Raw genomic sequence first — 21,160 nt, 5'->3', positions numbered from 1 at the left:
GTCCGCTCACCTGGGCCGCCCAGGTGAGCAGTTTATATCCAGGACAGGGGAGGTGAGAGAACACTATAATGCCGTGGAGGGGGGGAAGTCCGGAGCGGCACCCGCCAGTCAGTCTCTGCGCACGCCTGTGCACGGGACCCGGCGTCTCACTCACACCAGGCATCTCATGCTGCAGGGTGTATTGCGCTAGATGTAGGAGAACACATCTGTAGTATAAAAAGATGTTATGAATTTCAGAAGCCATTGATGTACTGTATGATTGTTCAGGATGCTGTTTTGTATTTACTTCTATTTAAATAAATAGATTGTTGCCATTTTTAAAAGGCTATTTTGTTCCAAATTTTTTTTTTTAAATGGCAGATTCAATTAAATATTTCACCAGCATTAAATACTGATAATTATTGTAACAAAATGTACTAAAACAATTTATTCATATGTGATCAGCCTTCAGTAAGTGGTGGTGGTCAGAGAATGTGCTTTGATTATCTATGGTCATTGCACTTTGCCTAGGAGGACCATGCAGGACCCAGTGATTTTCCATCTTAAATATTATTTCACCAAAATCCCACCATCCCTGTAATAAGACCTTGGCAGGCTTCCTTTCCATGTTCATTATATCTAGCAGGGTCCTGGTGATGCTACTCACATTTAGCCAGGACCTCTGCCAATCCTCATTACAGTAGCTCTGTGAGGGTCTGTATGGAGCAGACAGAGTGACAACAGGAACAGTTGCATAACGATGACTATAGCATTAACAAAAGAATGACATACTACAGTAGCACTTCTTACTGACACGTACATACTGTAACTGACATATTATTTAGATGCGCTCTATGGAGAGGTGAGTTCAAATAGTTGATCATTCACAGTTTTGGCTACCAAGCTCCCCTTCACCTACATATTGTCAGAGGAGGTGGAGATTGAGTATTGACCTATATTTTTACTGGGATGCATTTTGCACCAACCAGGTGACAATTAAATGGGATATAGCATTTATAGTTGCAGTTTTACCAAATTAATACATTTAATTAAAAAGTATAAATATTACATATAAAGGACCATATCATGATTCAATATTACAATTATTCTCATGGAATATTTAAATTGTGAATGAGGCTGGAATATGCAGTAAATTGCTTCCAATATGAGCTACATACAGTACCCACATGTTTTGTAATCATACTTGTGTGCACTGATAGGTGGTCCCAACCCCTCAGCACCGGGATCGGGAGACACCGATCCTGGTCATATAACTGAGGTGGGAGGCACAGCAGTGACATCAGTGGCTCGCTTCAATCCAAACAATTGCTGTTTTTTAAGGAATGCATTTTATGTTGGCAAATTTCTATTCAGCATTGGCCACAGAATCTGTTTCTTAAGCCTCAGGTGGTTTTACAGGTGCTATGCAAATACAATTAGTCCTTTTCTGCACATTCCTATTAGGCAATTAATTCAGTATTCTAAAATGCATTATTTTTACTGAATAACTGTAGGAACAGATAATATTCAGTGTGTACAGAAGACAATCATTTTCAAGTGTTCTGATTGCTTCATGCAAATTCTCCATTTCTGCAGATGTTTTATTCATATTATTAAATCCTTCTGGAAAATGTTACATTTTTACCTGTTATATTGTCAATGTTGTTGTGTATAGGATCTGTGTCTGGGACCAGGTTAATATTTTCATTTGAATGTCTCCAGGGAATCTGTCCGGTTGATAGTGTTGAAGTCCATTCACATGAGTCCACGTCGAAATGACATGATAGGATTGATTCTAGGAAAATAAAAGCAGATATTCCATTATGGGTCCATATAATGTAATAATGCACAAAATGCCACTTTTGGGCCAATGAGGCATTTGCTGCAGACACCTTAGTACCGCCTTGTGCTGTATTTTCCCTGGTTTCAGCATAAACTGTATATTGTTAAACATTGAATCTGTATTTCTTAGTCATGCATTGCGGTGACCAGACTCATTAATGACTATGGTGCAGTATCTTGCAACAGCCTGTAGATGGCGCTCTTGCCATTGGTTGTGTGGTTCCCGTCTTTATCACTCTTGTTTCTCCTAAAATAACTTGCAAAATAATATGGTCATTCTATTTTCTCTGATGTCCTAGTGGATGCTGGGTACTCCGTAAGGACCATGGGGTATAGACGGGCTCCGCAGGAGACTGGGCACTCTTAAAAGAAAGATTAGGTACTATATCTGGTGTGCACTGGCTCCTCCCTCTATGCCCCTCCTCCAGACCTCAGTTAGTATCTGTGCCCGGCCAGAGCTGGATGCACCCTAGGGGCTCTCCTGAGCTTCCTAGAAAAGAAAGTATTTGTTAGGTTTTTTATTTTCAGTGAGATCTGCTGGCAACAGACTCACTGCTACGTGGGACTGAGGGGAGAGAAGCAAACCTACCTGCTTGCAGCTAGCTTGGGCTTCTAAGGCTACTGGACACCATTAGCTCCAGAGGGATCGAACACAGGCCCAGTCCTCGGTCGTCCGGTCCCGGAGCCGCGCCGCCGTCCCCCTTGCAGAGCCAGAAGAAAGAAGTTGAAAATCGGCGGCTGAAGACTCCGGTCTTCATTAAGGTAGCGCACAGCACTGCAGCTGTGCGCCATTGCTCCCATAGCACACCACACACTCCGGTCACTGATGGGTGCAGGGCGCTGGGGGGGGGGGGGGGGGCGCCCTGGGCAGCAATTAGATTACCTTACTTGGCAAAAAGCACATAATACAGTCTGATAAACTGTATATGTGCATTAACCCCCGCCATTACAGTACATAAAAGGACAGAAGCCCGCCGCTGAGGGGGCCGGGCCTTCTTCCTCAGCACACCGGCGCCATTTTCTCTTCACAGCTCAGCTGGAAGGAAGCTCCCCAGGCTCTCCCCTGCAGTATCCGGGTACACAAAGGGTAAAAAAGAGAGGGGGGGCACATAAATTTAGGCGCAAAACTGTGTATATAAGCTGCTATAGGGGAAAAATCACTCAGTATAGTGTACATCCCTGTATTATATAGCGCCGTGGTGTGTGCTGGCATACTCTCTCTCTGTCTCTCCAAAGGGCCTGGTGGGGGAACTGTCTTCAAATAGAGCATCCCCTGTGTGTGTGGTGTGTCGGTACGCGTGTGTCGACATGTCTGAGGTAAAAGGCTCCTCCTAAGGAGGTGATAGAGCGGATAAGTGTGTGGGAGGGTGTCTCCGTCAACAACGCCGACACCTGTTTGGATATGTGTAAGTGCTGAGGTAAAATTATTGCACAAAAGGTTAGGGAACAGAAAGGAAATCTACCCTGGTCTGTCCCTATGTCACAGAGCCCTTCAGAGTCTCTCTATGTTCACTATCCAAAATAACAAAGTATCGACACGGAGTTTAACTCCACTGTCGACTACGATAATGCAAAGTTACAGCCAAGAGGGCTAAAAGATATTCAATACATGATTATTGGAATAAAAGATGATTTGCATATCACTGATGACTCATCTGTCCCTGACACGAGAGTACACATGTTAAGGGGAAGAATGCTGAGGTAAATTTCCCTCCTCTCATGAGGAAAAAGAGCGGGAATCTCCAGACAAGAGACGGCAGCTTCCCACAAGAGAATTCTCAGGCTGTATCCTTTCCCCACTAGGGCCAGGATGTGTTGAGAATCTTCCCCTTGGGTGTCCTGTTTGCACTAGCTATTCTCAGGGATCCTGCAGATAGTGTGCACATTCTAGTATACTACCCAGACCGGCGATTGTGTTGGCATGGGTTTATAGCGCTGTGGCAGCGTGGACAGGTACCTTATCAGCAGAGATTGAGACCCTAGTATGCATATACATATTTTAAGATGCTGTCTTAAGTGATAGATATATAATTATAAAGCATGCCCAAAGGGACATGAGTATACTGGGTCCTAGAGACAAAAGCTATATCGATTTCTGCTTGACGTGTCCTGTAGAATATACATTGGACAGATGATGCTGACTTAAGAGGCATATGGAAGGCTGAGGATTGTGTGGAGAAAGGTTCTCGGGCCTGGTCTCCACAGCTATAGCTGGTAATTCTGATATTTTGCCTTATATTCCTGCACAGCCTAGGAAAGCACGACATTATTAAATGCAGCTTTTCGAATAAAGAAACAAGAAAGTCTGAGGTGCGTCCTTTCTTGTCAGAGCCGGGGGCAGAGGAAAGAAGCTGTACAACACAGCTAGTCCCCAGGAACAGAAGTCCTCCCCGGCCTCTACAAAAATCCACCGCATGTCGCTGGGGCTCCACAGGCGGAGCTAGGCCCGGTGGGGACACGCCTTCGTAAATTCAGCCACAAGTGGGTTCACTCCCTGTTAGATCCCTGGGCAATAGAAATTGTATCGCAGGGATACAGGCTGGACTGTGAGAAGATGCCCCCTAACCGAGGACCCGGCGGGCTTCCCCCCAAGAGAAGGAGCCAGTGTTAACTGCAATTCGTAAATTGTATCTTCAACAGGTGGTGGTCAAGGGTCCCCTCCTTCAACAAGAGGGTGTTATTATTCGACCATGTTATAATCCCGAAACCAGACGGTTCGGTTAGACCCATATTGAATTATTTAAAATCCCTGAACATATACCTGAAAAGGTTCAGGTTCAAGATGGAATCGCTAAGAGCGGTCATTGCAAGCCTGAAATGAATCGGGACATAAGGGATGCATACCTTCGTGTCCCCATTTATCCACCTAATCAGGCGTACCTCAGAATTGCGGTACGGGATTGTCATTACCAATTTCACCAAGGTAATGGCGGATATGATGGTGCTCCTGCGGAAGCAAGGTGTCACTATTATCACATACTTGGATGATCTCCTCATAAAAGCGAGATCAAGAGAGCAGTTGCTGGACAGCGTATCACCTTCTCTGGAAGTGAAACGGCAACACGACTGGATTCTATATATTCCGAAGTCGCAGTTGGTTCCTACAGCTCATCTGCCTCGCCTAGGCATGATCCTAGACACAGACCAGAAGAGGGTTTATCTCCCGATAGAGAGAACTCAGGAGCTCATGACACTGGTCAGGAATCCATTGAAAACCAAAACAGGTGTCAGTGCATCACTGCACTCGAGTCCTGGGAAGGATGATGGCATCATACGAGGCCATCCCCTTCGGCTGGTTCCATGCAAGGACAATGGAACTTACTGGACAAGTGGTCCGGATCACATCTTCAGATGCATCGGTTAATCACCCTATCCCCCAGGGCCAGGGTGTCTCTCCTGTGGTGGCTGCGGAGTGCTCACCTTCTCGAGGGCCGCAGATTCGGCATTCAGGACTGGGTCCTGGTGACCACGGATGCAAGCCTCCGAGGGTGGGGGCAGTTACACAGGGAAGAAAATTCCAAGGTTTGTGGTCAAGCCAACAGACTTACCTTCACATCAATATCCTGGAACTAAGGGCCATATACAACGCCCTAAGTCAAGCGGAGTTCCTGCTTCGCGACCAACCGGTTCTGATCCAGTCAGACCGCAGGGGCTCATGTAAACCGCCAGGGCGGCACAAGGAGCAGGGTGGCGAGGGTAGAAGCCACCAGAATTCTTCGCTGGGCGGAGAATCAAGTAAGCGCACTGTCAGCAGTGTTCATTCCGGGAGTGGACACGACCTCCACCCGGGAAAGTGGTGACTTCATCAGGAAGTCTTCACGCAGCTTTGCAAATTGATGGAAACTGCCTCAGGTGGACTTCATGGCGTCCCACCTCAATAAAAAGATAAAAAAGGTTTTACGCTGGGTCAAGGGACTCTCAGGCGATAGCTGTGGTCGCACTAGTAACACCGTGGGTGTTCCAGTCGGTCTATATATTCCCTCCTCTTCCTCTCAGACCCAAGGGCTGAGAATTGTAATAAACGGAGGAGTGTGAACAATATTCTTTGCTCCAGATTGGCCAAGAAGGACTCGGTACCCGGAACTGCAAGAAATGCTCTCAGAGGACCCATGGCCCCTGCCTCTCAGTCAGGACATGTTGCAACAGGGACCCTGTCTGATCCAAGACTTACCGCGGCTGCGTTGGACGGCATGGCGGTTGAACGCCGGATCCTAGCGGAAAAGGGCATTCCGGATGCAGTTATTCCTACGCTGATAAAGGCTAGGAAAGACGTGACAGCAAGACTTTTTCACTGTATATGGCGAAAATAGGTTGCTTGGTGTGTGGCCGGGAAGGCCCTACAGAGGAATTCCAGGGGGGTCGATTCCTGCACTTCCTACAGTCAGGAGTGACTATGGGCCTAAAATTAGGATCCATAAAGGCCAAGATTTCGGCCCTATCCCTTTTTCTCTCAAAAAGAACTGGCTTCACTGCCTGAAGTTCGGACGTTGTTACAGGGGTGCTGCATATTCAGCCCCTTTTGTGCCTCCAGTGGCACCTTGGGATCTTAACGTGTGTTGGATTCCTAAAATCCCACTGGTTTGAGCCACTTAAGACCGTGGAGCTAAAATATCTCACGTGGAAAGTGGTCATGCTTTTGGCTTTAGCTTGGACTAGGCGTGTGTCAGAATTGGCGGCTTTGTCATGTAAAAGCCCATATCTGATCTTCCATATGGAAAGGGCAGAATGGAGGACTCGTCCCCAATTTCTCCCTAAGGTGGTATCATCGTTTCATTTGAACCAACCTATTGTGGTGCCTGCGGCTACTAGGGACTTGGAGGATTCCAAGTTGCTGGACGTAGTCCGGGCCCTGAAACTTCATGTTTCCAGGACGGCTAGAGTCAGAAAAACTGACTCGCTATTTATCCTGCATGCACCCAACAAGCTGGGTGCTCCTGCTTCAAAGCAGACTATTGCTCGCTGGATCTGTAGCACGATTCAGCTTGCACATTCTGCGGCTGGACTGCCGCATCCTAAATCAGTAAAGCCCATTCCACGAGGAAGATGGGCTCTTCTTGGGTGGCTGCCCGAGGGGTCTCGGCTTTACAACTTTGCCGAGCTGCTACTTGGTCGGGTTCAAACACTTTTGCAAAATTCTACAAGTTTGATACCCTGGCTGAGGAGGACCTTGAGTTTGCTCATTCGGTGCTGCAGAGTCATCCGCACTCTCCCGCCCGTTTGGGAGCTTTGGTATAATCCCCATGGTCCTTACGGAGTACCCAGCATCCACTAGGACGTCAGAGAAAATAAGAATTTACGCACCGGTAATTCTATTTCTCGTAGTCCGTAGTGGATGCTGGGAGCCCATCCCAAGTGCGGACTCTCTGCAATACATGTATATAGTTATTGCTTAACTAAAGGGTTATTGTATGAGCCATCTGTTGAGAGAGGCTCAGTTATTGTTCATACTGTTAACTGGGTATAGTTATCACGAGTTGTACGGTGTGATTGGTGTGGCTGGTATGAGTCTTACCCTGGATTCCAAATCCTTTCCTAGTAATGTCAGCTCTTCCGGGCACAGTTTCCCTAACTGAGGTCTGGAGGAGGGGCATAGAGGGAGGAGCCAGTGCACACCAGATATAGTACCTAATCTTTCTTTTAAGAGTGCCCAGTCTCCTGCGGAGCCTGTCTATACCCCATGGTCCTTACGGAGTACCCAGCATCCACTACGGACTACGAGAAATAGAATTACCGGTGAGTAAATTCTTATTTATTCTTCCTTTTATATTATGCACGTATGTAATCAGTCAGAAATTCCTCAAAACCTATTTCTTTTTTATGGCGCAGTATCTTATAAATGCCTACAGAGGGCACTGTTTCTGTTGTTTCTGTGTTTTTGGATACTAAATGAAATGTTTCAATTAATGTTCTTTTTCTTTTCTTTTAAATAGCAAGCAAATAGATCTTGATCTTGTTTTCTTTACATAGTGATACTACACATTTCAAAGATTGTCTGTGTAATGATTTTATCTGCACTTCCAGTGAAAGTCTAGCTGAGCCAATTCAGTTAATATTTAATGATGTTCCAGTCAAAAAACTGATGAGTTCAATATTGGTGCAATTTTGTAGTCAATGTGAAAACCACAATTTTGGAAAGGCTGGAGACATTTTATTAAAGGAGTGAAGAAATATAAAATAACTTGAATCATAAAATATTACAACATGATTTGCAGATTCCTGGCAGAGAACTGTGAGTCTACTATTTATGAAGAAGCAGAAAAGGGTGTTATACAGACAATACACAGTTAGTTAAGTCAGTGATTCTGTACGATTCCAAGCTTTTCCATAGTAGCTACAAACATATCAATGCTTAAATTCTATGTAAATTCACAAATTTACATATTAAATACTATATATATATATATAATATATATATATATATATATATATATATATATATATATATATATATATTAGGTGGGTGATTCTTCTCTAACTGGATTGTTCTGCAGAAAAGCACACTGAGGACTGGCACATTTATGCGTTGGACCAATGATGTCACAGCAGCTCAACAGACTACAGTCTACAATGTTAAACACAATTTATGTACTCTAATCAACGATAAATCACGCTAATGTAATTAAAGTTGAGGTCATGTAATCATATGAATAGAGACAAAACTATATAAACACCAGAGGATAACACAGGATTATAGGATAATACTACACTACAGTACATTTTGCTACCATGTGTTTTGTCTCGGTTCATTATTACTGTAAATATTGATTATGCATCTCAACCAATTAAAGACATAAACAGACTAAACTTTAATGATCCATGCTTAAATTAAGTTGTGCTCTGTGAAAACAAAAACACGAGGAGCAGACAATTATATTATTTTCTAATTAAAGAAAAATAAAAGCTCATCCAAAATAATGCACTGTCAGGCTGATTTTGTGCTGTTATGTCTGATATGAGATTTATCAATAGTAACAGGTCCCTTTCAATAAGGAAAACATATATATTTAATTTACAGTATATTGACATTTTTCAGAGTGTATTAGAACCAATGAATAATGAAAAAGAAAAAATTCTGTGTGGTCAGTCTGACTTCTGTACACTGTTCTGAAATAAATGAAATGTAATGGTTTTATATTTTCTGAGAAAAGGGAACATTTTACCTCACAGAAATGAATTGCTGTTACTAATAATATGGAACTTTGCCTATCAAAGGGAAGCATCTGAATTCACAGCAGGCCATCCTATCATTTTATGGCATACTGAACTGTATGTACTTTGTGAGTAAATGACTTCATGTTGCCTCATTTCCTGAATGTCTTTGCAGACTCTTAATAATTCTCTTACGCTGTTGGATGGGTAGGTTATTAAGGTATTAAATTACGCTATGTTTCCTAAATATGAGATCATTATTTTGTATAATGTGCTATATTTAATCTTTGCTGGCTTTAAATGCTGAGGGATATTGCCCTATTTGACAGCATTATATGTAGAGATGAGCGGGTTCGGTTTTACTCGGATTTACTTGGTTCTCAAAACGGCATCTTATTGGCTCATGGATGTCACGTGTTTTGGATAGCCAGTAGAAAAAATCCAGATAAAACCGAACTGGCGTTAATTCCGGTGTTGCATCCGAACCCGCTCATCTCTAATTATATGGTCATACTAAATCAAGCTGTGGTAAATCAAGAGGCTTTTCAAACAGATATCTTGTTGGGGATCCCATCAGTTATGCTGGGCATTATCTGGCCGATCTGCCCCCTATATTGGCAAATTGCTCAGGTAACTGTCCAGCCAGATATCGGTAAATTGCTCTGGTAATTGTATGTGCGCAACCGATCCAAAAATATGGATTGGTTGGACATGCCGGATCGTCCAGCATATCCATCCGATATGATATTTTGAAGTTGCAAGTTGGGTGACCAATGGCATTTCCCCTGATCCTTCAATGGGAGCAAAGGAGAAATATCTCCTCTCCAGGTGATGAATTCAGGAATCCTGTGGCCATACACTGTGAGATATCTCACAGTGTATGCCCATGATATCTGATGGGTAGGAAGCTGTCAGATAAAATATCCATTGGCATGACTGGCATTTTATAAGACTGTGTATGCCCAGCTTTAGGCATGAAAAATCAGGACACCAACAAGCAGCGAAAAGAGTGGAGACAAGTGGAGAAGTTGCCCATAGCAACCAATCAAGCTTCCAGGTAGAATTTATCCAGTACATTCTTTAAAATGATAGGGAGAAACTGTGGGCAACTTCTCCACTTGTCCACTTCTCTATTCTTTTCACTTCTTGATACATCACCCCATACTGTATTTTCTTATTTTGTCAAAGGAGACTACAGTCCATAGCTACAATAAGACTGCTCATTGTGAGTTTCTTTCTATATTGGTCTTCCCATCCATAACAGATACTATACATGCATTGGATACGATTCTTCTATGGACTGCTACATGCATCCTATCCCTGAGCCCAAATACTGCCATCTATCACCTGATGGTACAAACAAGATGATGGGTAAACTCTGACTACTGCAGATATGAGTGGAAACAGTAGGCCCTCTGCTTTATCTGGTAGGAGTCTAGAAAAGTCTTCTTCAACCTCTGGAGGTGTCCAAGCTGCCCAAAGAGCAACTTGTGGGTGATCATCATTCTTAGCATTAATTGCTGTTGCTACAGTATGTAGAAGATTAGATGAAATGAAATGCAGTAGATATCTATATGTATTAGTCAGTTTGTTATAGGCCTTCCCTTTCAAAATACAGCATGGTAATCACCTATTTAGTTAGGTATTGTATTGTCTGCGTTGCCATGGACTTTAGAAATTTGTCATCACAACCAGGTGCCTGGAATTATAGTTTGTTCTCTCCTTTGCTATTTTTTCTGTTCCTATTCCACCCCCGCCCTCTCCCACTGCAGCTCTCATGTTTTCATACCCCACAGTAAAGGAGCTTGGAACTTTCAAAATACGCCAACATTTGATTGATTTTCATCACTTGGAGAGTCAAGGTACATCCATCAAATGATCACAGCTCTAAGTTGTAGTTTTACATTAGCTCAGTTCAGTTCACTTTTACAGTTTGCATTCAAATACGTGTTTTTAATTAGTTTCATTCCTAAACACTATTTAAATAACATAATTAAATAATTAACATTTATTTTAAGAACTGTTCTCACTCTCTGTTCACCTCTTTTGATCCTAATTTGTTTATATTTTCCACTCCCAGTGGCAGCTACAGTAGTATACCTAACGTTTCACATTCTTCTCCGCTTAGCATGCTGTACATTTATTACCACATCTGTACTGCTTAGTTATCAGCCTCTCTCATTTTTGTTTCCAACATTATAAAAGCTTTTACCTGTACTGCATACTAGGGATTTTTTAAAGCTATGGGCTTTTTTTGCACCCGTTGCCCAGCGGCGCACCCACCGACTCCCCCCCACCACCACAGAGACACACCTGTGTCCATACAGCGCTCCACGATCTCCCAGCTCCTCCTCCCCCGCAGCACAGCCATTTCTCCTTCCGGCTGTATGGGAGAGGAGGAGACTGGAGACTCCCAGCACACAGTGTTGGGCTGGAGCATGCATGGCCCACCGGGAGAATGCAGTGGTAGGGGCCCATGTTTAGGGGTGTGGCCAGTCTGCAGAGGGGGTGTGGCCTGCCACCTCTTTGGTTTGACTAACCATTAGAGAGTGAAACGTCTGGGCCCCTTTATAAATATATACAGTAAATTCAGCTGCTGCATGCATAGAAACATAGAATTTGACGAGAACCACTTGGCCCATCTAGTCTGCCCCTTATTTTTTATCCTTTAGGCAATCTCAACCCTTTTTGAACCTTAATTCTTTGTAAGGATATTCATATGCCTATCCCAGAAGGGTGACACCTGGGTGCTGCCCACACTCCCTTGTGACGCCTACGGTTGCACATGTGATGAAATAAGATCCCTATCACTATATGGCCATCTGACCTACTGAGGTGCATGATAATGTACCAGATTAATAACAGCAATGCACTGTAGAAAATACACCATAGTCCAGTATAAGGCAACATATGTCTAATGTATAATTCAAGTGCACAGTCTGGAACATGATCCTTAGAGCAGGAGGTGGGCCCCCAGACAGTGGGGCCCACCAGTGGTTTCCCCTGTACCCCTGTGGGCCAGTCCAAGCCTGCCAGCACATGTCACCTCCCAAGGGTGGGAGGTGACAGACCCCACAGAGACCCCCTGCAAACCTTCTCACAGGTATCGCAGGAACCCTCTGTCATCGCTTTGCTGTTAGTACATATGCGATTAGCATCGCTGCGGTGGATGGCGAGGGGCGGTGATGTATTTTAATACATCTCGCCCATAAAGAGAGAGAAAAGGTAACAACCAATCATCTTCTGTCATTTTACAGACTGGTTGGTACTTTATCTGTCTCCATTTTATCTCTCTCTAATATTTGGTCACTACGGAGGAGCTGGCATTTTGTTGTCAACCTCCAGAAGGGTGACACCCTGGTGCTGCCTGCACTCCCTTGTGACGCCTATGGTTGCACATGTGATGAAATAAGATCCCTATCACTATATGGCCATCTGACCTCCTGAGGTCCATACAATGTTGCCCACAGGATGATAAATCTGTATAGCTGTTTTGTATCTTGCATCCTACACATTGGCCCTCATTCCGAGTTGTTCGCTCACTAGCTGCTTTTAGCAGCATTGCACACGCTGGGCCGCCGCCCTCTGGGAGTGTATCTTAGCTTAGCAGAATAGCGAACGAAAGAGTAGCAGAATTGCTACTAAATATTTTCTTGCAGTTTCTGAGTAGCTCCAGACCTACTCCTAGATTGCGATCAGCTCGGTCCGTTTAGTTCCTAGTTTGACGTCACAAACACGCCCTGTGTTTTGGATTCGGGTGTTTTTTTACAAAAAACCCTCAAAAACAGCTTAAATCATAGAATTTTGGGGTCATTTTGATCCCATAGTATTATTAACCTCAATAACCATAATTTCCACTCATTTTCAGTCTATTCTGAACACCTCACACCTCACAATATTAATTTTAGTCCTAAAATTTGCACCGAGGTCGCTGGATGACTAAGCTAAGCGACCCAAGTGGCCAACACAAACACCTGGCCATCTAGGAGTGGCACTGCAGTGTCAGACAGGATGGCACTTCAAAAAAATAGTCCCCAAACAGCACATGATGCAAAGAAAAAAAGAGGCGCAATGAGGTAGCTGTGTGACTAAGCTAAGCGACCCAAGTGGCCGACACAAACACCTGGCCCATCTAGGAGTGGCACTGCAGTGTCAGGCAGGATGGCACTTCAAAAAAATAGTCCCCAAACAGCACATGATGCAAAGAAAAAAAGAGGTGCACCAAGGTCGCTGGGTGGCTAAGCTAAGCGACACAAGTGGCCGACACAAACACCTGACCCATCTAGGAGTGGCACTGCAGTGTCAGGCAGGATGGCACTTCAAAAAAATAGTCCCCAAACAGCACATGATGCAAAGAAAAATTAAAGAAAAAAGAGGTGCAAGATGGAATTGTCCTTGGGCCCTCCCACCCACCCTTATGTTGTATAAACAGGACATGCACACTTTAACAAACCCATCATTTCAGCGACAGGGTCTGCCACACAACTGTGACTGAAATGACTGGTTGGTTTGGGCCCCCACCAAAAAAGAAGCAATCAATCTCTCCTTGCACAAACTGGCTCTACAGAGGCAAGATGTCCACCTCCTCCTCATCGTCCGATTCCTCACCCCTTTCACTGTGTACATCCCCCTCCTCACAGATTATTAATTCATCCCCACTGGAATCCACCATCTCAGGTCCCTGTGTACTTTCTGGAGGCAATTGCTGGTGAATCTCTCCACGGAGGAATTGATTATAATTCAGTTTGATGAACATCATCTTCTCCACATTTTCTGGAAGTAACCTCATACGCCGATTGCTGACAAAGTGAGAGGCTGCACTAAACACTCTTTCGGAGTACACACTGGAGGGTGGGCAACTTAGGTAAAATAAAGCCAGTTTCTGCAAGGGCCTCCAAATTGCCTCTTTTTCCTGCCAGTATACGTACGGACTGGCTGACGTGCCTACTTGGATGCAGTCACTCATATAATCCTCCACCATTCTTTCAATGGTGAGAGAATCATATGCAGTGACAGTAGACGACATGTCAGTAATCGTTGGCAGGTCCTTCAGTCCGGACCAGATGTCAGCACTGTTTGCTGGTGCTCCAGTCTTCGGCACGCAGTGGCTGAATGCCGAAAGTGGCCCGCAATTCTTCGGGCCACCGACAGCATCTCTTGCACTCCCCTGTCGTTTTTTAAAATAATTCTGCACCAGCAAATTCAATGTATGTGCAAAACATGGGACGTGCTGGAATTTGCCCAGATGTAATGCACGCACAATATTGCTGGCGTTGTCCGATGTCACAAATCCCCAGGAGAGTCCATGTGGGGTAAGCCATTCTGCGATGATGTTCCTCAGTTTCCGTAAGAGGTTGTCAGCTGTGTGCCTCTTCTGGAAAGCGGTGATACAAAGCGTAGCCTGCCTAGGAACGAGTTGGCGTTTGCGAGATGCTGCTACTGGTGCCGCCGCTGCTGTTCTTGCTGCGGGAGGCAATACATCTACCCAGTGGGCTGTCACAGTCATATAGTCCTGAGTCTGCCCTGCTCCACTTGTCCACATGTCCGTGGTTAAGTGGACATTGGGTACAACTGCATTTTTTAGGACACTGGTGACTCTTTTTCTGAGGTCTGTGTACATTTTCGGTATCGTCTGCCTAGAGAAATGGAACCTAGATGGTATTTGGTACCGGGGACACAGTACCTCAATCAAGTCTGTAGTTGCCTGTGAATTAACGGTGGATAACGGAAACACGTTTCTCACCGCCCAGGCTGCCAAGGCCTGAGTTATCCGCTTTGCAGCAGGATGACTGCTGTGATATTTCATCTTCCTCACAAAGGACTGTTGGACAGTCAATTGTTTACTGGAAGTAGTACAAGTGGTCTTCCGACTTCCCCCCTGGGATGACGATCGACTCCCAGCAGCAACAACAGCAGAGCCAGGAGCAGTAGGCTTTACACTCAAGGATCCATCGGAGGAATCCCAGTCAGGAGAGGACTCGTCAGACTTTCCAGTGACATGGCCTGCAGGACTATTGGCGTTCCTGTCTAAGGAGGAAATTGACACTGAGGGAGTTGGTGGTGTGGTTTGCAGGAGCTTGGTTACAAGAGGAAGGGATTTAGTGGTCAGTGGACTGCTTCCGCTGTCATCCAAAGTTTTTGAACTTGTCACTGACTTATGATGAATGCGCTGCAGGTGACGTATAAGGGAGGATGTTCCTAGGTGGTTAACGTCCTTACCCCTACTTATTACAGCTTGACAAAGGCAACACATGGCTTGACACCTGTTGTCCGCATTTGTTTTAAAATAATTCCACACCGAAGAGGTGATTTTTTTTGTAATTTGACCAGGCATGTCAATGGCCATATTCGTCCCACGGACAACAGGTGTCTCCCCGGGTGCCTGACTTAAACAAACCACCTCACCATCAGAATCCTCCTTGTCAATTTCCTCCTCAGCGCCAGCAACACCCATATCCTCATCCTGGTGTACTTCAACAGTGACATCTTCAATTTGACTATCAGGAACTGGACTGCGGGTGCTCCTTCCAGCACTTGCAGGGGGCGTGCAAATGGTGGAAGGCGCCACCTCTTCCCGTCCAGTGTTGGGAAGGTCAGGCATCGCAGCCGACACAATTGGACTCTCCTTGGGGATTTGTGATTTAGAAGAACGCACAGTTCTTTGCTGTGCTTTTGCCAGTTTAAGTCTTTTCAATTTTCTAGCGAGAGGATGAGTGCTTCCATCCTCATGTGAAGCTGAACCACTAGCCATGAACATAGGCCAGGGCCTCAGCCGTTCCTTGCCACTCCGTGTCGTAAATGGCATATTGGCAAGTTTACGCTTCTCCTCAGACGCTTTTAATTTTGATTTTTGGGTCATTTTACTGAACTTTTGTGTTTTGGATTTTACATGCTCTCTACTATGACATTGGGCATCGGCCTTGGCAGACGACGTTGATGGCATTTCATCGTCTCGGCCATGACTAGTGGCAGCAGCTTCAGCACGAGGTGGAAGTGGATCTTGATCTTTCCCTATTTTACCCTCCACATTTTTGTTCTCCATTTTTTAATGTGTGGAATTATATGCCAGTATCAATAGCAATGGCCTACTACTATATATACTGCGCACAACTGAAATGCACCACAGGTATGGATGGATAGTATACTTGACGACACAGAGGTAGGTAGAGCAGTGGCCTACTGTACCGTACTGCTATATATTATATACTGGTGGTCAGCAAACTGTGCAAAACTGAAATGCACCACAGGTATGGATGGATAGTATACTTGACGACACAGAGGTAGGTAGAGCAGTGGCCTACTGTACCGTACTGCTATATATTATATACTGGTGGTCAGCAAACTGTGCAAAACTGAAATGCACCACAGGTATGGATGGATAGTATACTTGACGACACAGAGGTAGGTAGAGCGGTGGCCTACTGTACCGTACTGCTATATATTATATACTGGTGGTCAGCAAACTGTGCAAAACTGAAATGCACCACAGGTATGGATGGATAGTATACTTGACGACACAGAGATAGGTAGAGCAGTGGCCTACTGTACTGTACTGCTATATATTATATACTGGTGGTCAGCAAACTGTGCAAAACTGAAATGCACCGCAGGTATGGATGGATAGTATACTTGACGACACAGAGGTAGGTAGAGCAGTGGCCTACTGTACCGTACTGCTATATATTATATTTTGGTGGTCAGCAAACTGTGCAAAACTGAAATGCACCACAGGTATGGATGGATAGTATACTTGACGACACAGAGGTAGGTAGAGCAGTGGCCTTCTGTACCGTACTCCTATATATTATATACTGGTGGTCAGCAAAATTATGCACTGTACTCCTACTATATACTACAATGCAGCACAGATATGGAGCGTTTTTCAGGCAGAGAACGTATAATACTGGTGGTCACTGGTCAGCAAAACTCTGCACTGTACTCCTCCTATATAATACTGCTGGTCCCCAGTCCCCACAATAAAGCAGTGTGAGCACAGATATATGCAGCACACTGAGCACAGATATGGAGCGTTTTTCAGGCAGAGAACGTATAATACTGGTGGTCACTGGTCAACAAAACTCTGCACTGTACTCCTCCTATATAATACTGCTGGTCCCCAGTCCCCACAATAAAGCAGTGTGAGCACAGATATATGCAGCACACTGAGCACAGATATGGAGCATTTTTCAGGCAGAGAACGTATAATACTGGTGGTCACTGGTCAGCAAAACTCTGCACTGTACTCCTCCTATATAATACTGCTGGTCCCCAGTCCCCACAATAAAGCAGTGTGAGCACAGATATATGCAGCACACTGAGCACAGATATGGAGCGTTTTTCAGGCAGAGAACGTATAATACTGGTGGTCACTGGTCAGCAAAACTCTGCACTGTACTCCTCCTATATAATACTGCTGGTCACCAGTCCCCACAATAAAGCAGTGTGAGCACAGATATATGCAGCACACTGAGCACAGATATGGAGCGTTTTTCAGGCAGAGAACGTATAATACTGGTGGTCACTGGTCAGCAAAACTCTGCACTGTACTCCTCCTATAATACTGCTGGTCCCCAGAATAAAGATATTTGCAGCCCCCTGAAACAAAGTGAGAGGACGCCAGCCACGTCCTCTCACTATCATTTCCAATGCACGAGTGAAAAATGGCGGCGACGCGCGGCTTCTTATATAGAATCCGAATCTCGCGAGAATCCAACAGCGGGATGATGACATTCGGTCGCGCTCGGGTTAACCGAGCCATACGGGAGAATCCGAGTCTGCCTCGGACCCGTGTAAAATGGGTGAAGTTCGGGGGGGTTCGGATTCCGAGGAACCGAACCCGCTCATCACTAGCATTTAGCAACAAATCGCAGCATAGCGAAAATCGGCAACGAGCGAACAACTCGGAATGACCACCCTTGTTCTGATATGTGGGAGATTCCAGTTGCCATATGTGTAACTACAGCCCACATGACTGCTATGCACCTGGACATCATATGAAGCACTGACTGCTTAGGAACACGTGCATTTAAAGCATCTATTGATTTATTCTAGCCGTTATTGGAATTAGCACACAGAGTGACCTGAGCACGTATATGCCTTACAGAGCTGTGTTAGCCTAGTAAAGGTATAATTATACCCCTTTCAGACATAGGACACGGGAATTTCCCTGCTTCAGACCCGGGATTTTCACCTCTGAAAAATCCTGTGTTTTTGCTGGGACCCCTTTCACACTAAACCTGAGACCTGGGAAATTGCCGGGTCGACCCTTTTCAGACATAAGCCTGGTCTGCCCTGTCATCCAGGTCAGACCAGGCTACTCTAATGTCACATGTCTTAAACACACACACACAGACATCACACTCGTACATTTACACACACGTCTCACACATACACATGTCACACTCAAACACACACATACATGTAATATACACACACATGCCAAATTTATATATATATATATATATATATATATATATATATATATATTTACTCACTCACTCTCACTCACTCCAACAGGCCGCCTCTCTGTTTTGTGGCTGCGCTGGCTGCTTCAGCTGCTCACAGCAGCACGGACTGCAGCAGCCGGCGCACGCCCCCTCTGGACTCCGGCCCCCTCCAGCCAGCCCCGCCAATCAGGTGCGACCTGGGAGTAAATTCCCGGGTTGCACCTTTCAGACCTAAGCCGGGTTGTCTTCCCGGGACTTGAGTCACAGGAAAAACCCAGGTCGATTGCAGGGTTGGCGACCCGGATCACATTCCCGGGTCGGTGCCTTTCAGACATACCAAATTCCCGGGTTGATGCGCGTTCATGTGCAAAATCCCGGGAATTTGGAGCATGTCTGAAAGGGGTATTAGTGAGCTGCAGCTGGATCCTGTTTTTTGAATAGAGCCATTCTTACAGGCATTGGTGTTATTGTAAGGATGGAGTTGGAAACGTTGGACTTTTGTTACAAGGCTTTATTTCCTGTATGTCTTTTCTAGTTACTGAATTCCCCTATGGAACAACAAATCAGATTGTACTTACCATCAGCTGGTTTACACCCCTCACTGAAAGAAATGTCATCAATGGCAATTGTTTCAAATGTACCAGTAGCCAAAGCTGCTCCTTTGATGATGATCTGTAAATGAGGGAATGTATATTATTCATCAGATTGTAACGTCAGTTATTTTAGGCTATCATTATAATTCCATGTCTTCTTTGTGTAAGCATAGTCATTATATTCTAAAATGTGTTCTCTGGCTGATATAATATTTCTTACTGTTTAGAGCAGGGATGGGGAACCTTCGGCTCTCCAGCTGTTGCTGAACTACACATCCCAGCATGCCCTGCAACAGTTTTAGCATGGCCAAATAGCAAAACTGTAGCAAGGCATGCTGGTATGTGTAGTTCAACAACAGCTGGAGGGCCGAAGGTTCCCCATCCCTGGTTTAGAGTAACTAAATAATCATGGGGGGTCATTCAGACCTGATCGTAGATGTGCTAAATTTAGCACATCTACAATCAGTCACACTGACATGCGGGGGGACGCCCAGCACAGGGCTAGTCCGCCCCGCATGTCAGTCCCTGCCCCGTCGCCAGTAGCGGATCTTGCCACGGGCAAGCAGGACTTTTGCCCGGGGCGCTGCCTTCCGGAGGGCGCTGGCGCCATCCGGAGGGCGCCGCACCATGGCAAGATCCGCCACTGCTGCCCGCTGTGTCCCCCGTCCGCCTCTGCTGCCCGCTGCCGTCCCCGTCCGCCTCCTGTGAAGGGAACTAGACGCTATGCGTCTAGTTTCCCTTCGTGGAGAGTAACTTTGCTGAGCGGTGCGCGATGATGTCATCGCGCACCGCTCAGCATTCAAGCGGCGCTAGCAATGTACAGGAGGCATAACTGACCACGCCCCCTGTATTAGGACACCCCCCTTTTCCTGCCCGGGCGTGAACCGGCCCTGCCCGTTGCACAAGTACAAAAGCATCACACAGTGGCGATGCTTTTGTACTTCAGGAGTAGCTCCCAGCCAGGGCAGCTCCCGCGCCTGGGAGGGAGCTACTCGTCACTGCCCGAGTCGCAGCGGCTGCGTGTGATGTCACGCAGCCGTCGTGGCCTGCCCCCACAACGGTACAGGCACGCCTGCATTGCCCAGACCGCGCCCCCTAAACAGCGACTAAATGGCGATGGTCTGCCCCCTCCCGCCCAGCGACCGCCTCTGCCTGTCAATCAGGGTGGGGCAGATATAACATGTGCAGAGAGATAGATTTGGGTGGGGTGTGTTCAAACTGAAATCTAAATTGCAGTGTAAAAATAAAGCAGCCAGTATTTACCCTGCACAGAAACAATATAACCCACCCAAATCTAACTCTCTCTGCACATGTTATATCTGCCACACCTGCAGTGCACATGGGGGGTCATTCCGAGTTGTTCGCTCGTGAGCGAACAACTCGGAATGACCCCCATGGTTTTGACCAACTGCTAACAAATTTACTGCTGCGATCAATTGTGAATACCCCCCAGGGTCGGATTGAGACCCGGGAAATTGAGGACTTGCTAGACTTGACAGATTGACGACTTGCAATTTCCCGAGTCTGATGTCTGAAAGGGGTAAAAGAGGCACTACAGTCATAGCAGTGGAACTTTTTGTGGCAGAAGGTTTTGCTATGTCAGCACATACAGTAACAGTACACACTATTTTTAAAGTTAGTGATACAGTGGAGACGGATAAAGGAGTAAGTGTATGACGCTTCGTTATGGGCGAGAAGTGGTATCAGCGCACGTTATGTGCAATGATACCACTTCTCCCCCATGTATCACTCTGGCACTGTGGGCACCCCTGTCCATATCAGCGCTGATATCTAAAAGACAGCACACCGATATAAGGGGGCAATGTATGAATGGTCGGCAGCGCTGACCGTTCTGACACCTGCAGCTATCGATTTCGACAGCTGCAGTTGCCGATGCCCTATCCAAACAGCAGGGGCAGAGCTGTCCATGGCTGTGGCGGGTTCCGGCTTTGGACTGTGTAGGGGATCTCGTGTGAGTAGCAAGATCACATACATGTGCAGTGCAGCACTGAGCTGATGTGCCGTGTGCTCAGGGGGCATTGCCAGAAGGGGGAGTTTTCACTCCCCCGCTTCGGCAGATAAGACATTAATATATCTTGTTGATGTCTCCTCATTACCGAGGCGAAGCAAGAAGTGTTATAGTGGCACGAT

At 45.7% G+C, this 21,160-nt stretch overlaps 1 protein-coding gene across 1 annotated transcript in view; it reads right to left on the bottom strand.

Annotated features, from left to right (window-relative positions):
• Positions 1-21,160, bottom strand: part of MALRD1 (MAM and LDL receptor class A domain containing 1) — a 1,363,691-nt gene that overhangs the window by 1,237,942 nt on the left and 104,589 nt on the right. Inside the window, exon 5 of the mRNA XM_063925153.1 lies at positions 18,995-19,088. Coding sequence (XP_063781223.1) covers positions 18,995-19,088 — 94 coding nt within the window. The remainder of the gene's footprint in view (positions 1-18,994; positions 19,089-21,160) is intronic.

This window comes from Pseudophryne corroboree, chromosome 5 (assembly GCF_028390025.1).
Source record: "Pseudophryne corroboree isolate aPseCor3 chromosome 5, aPseCor3.hap2, whole genome shotgun sequence".
In the NCBI taxonomy this organism is placed as follows: domain Eukaryota; kingdom Metazoa; phylum Chordata; class Amphibia; order Anura; family Myobatrachidae; genus Pseudophryne; species Pseudophryne corroboree.
Note: the sequence above shows the minus strand (reverse complement) of the source record. Positions and strands in the feature narration are given on the sequence as shown.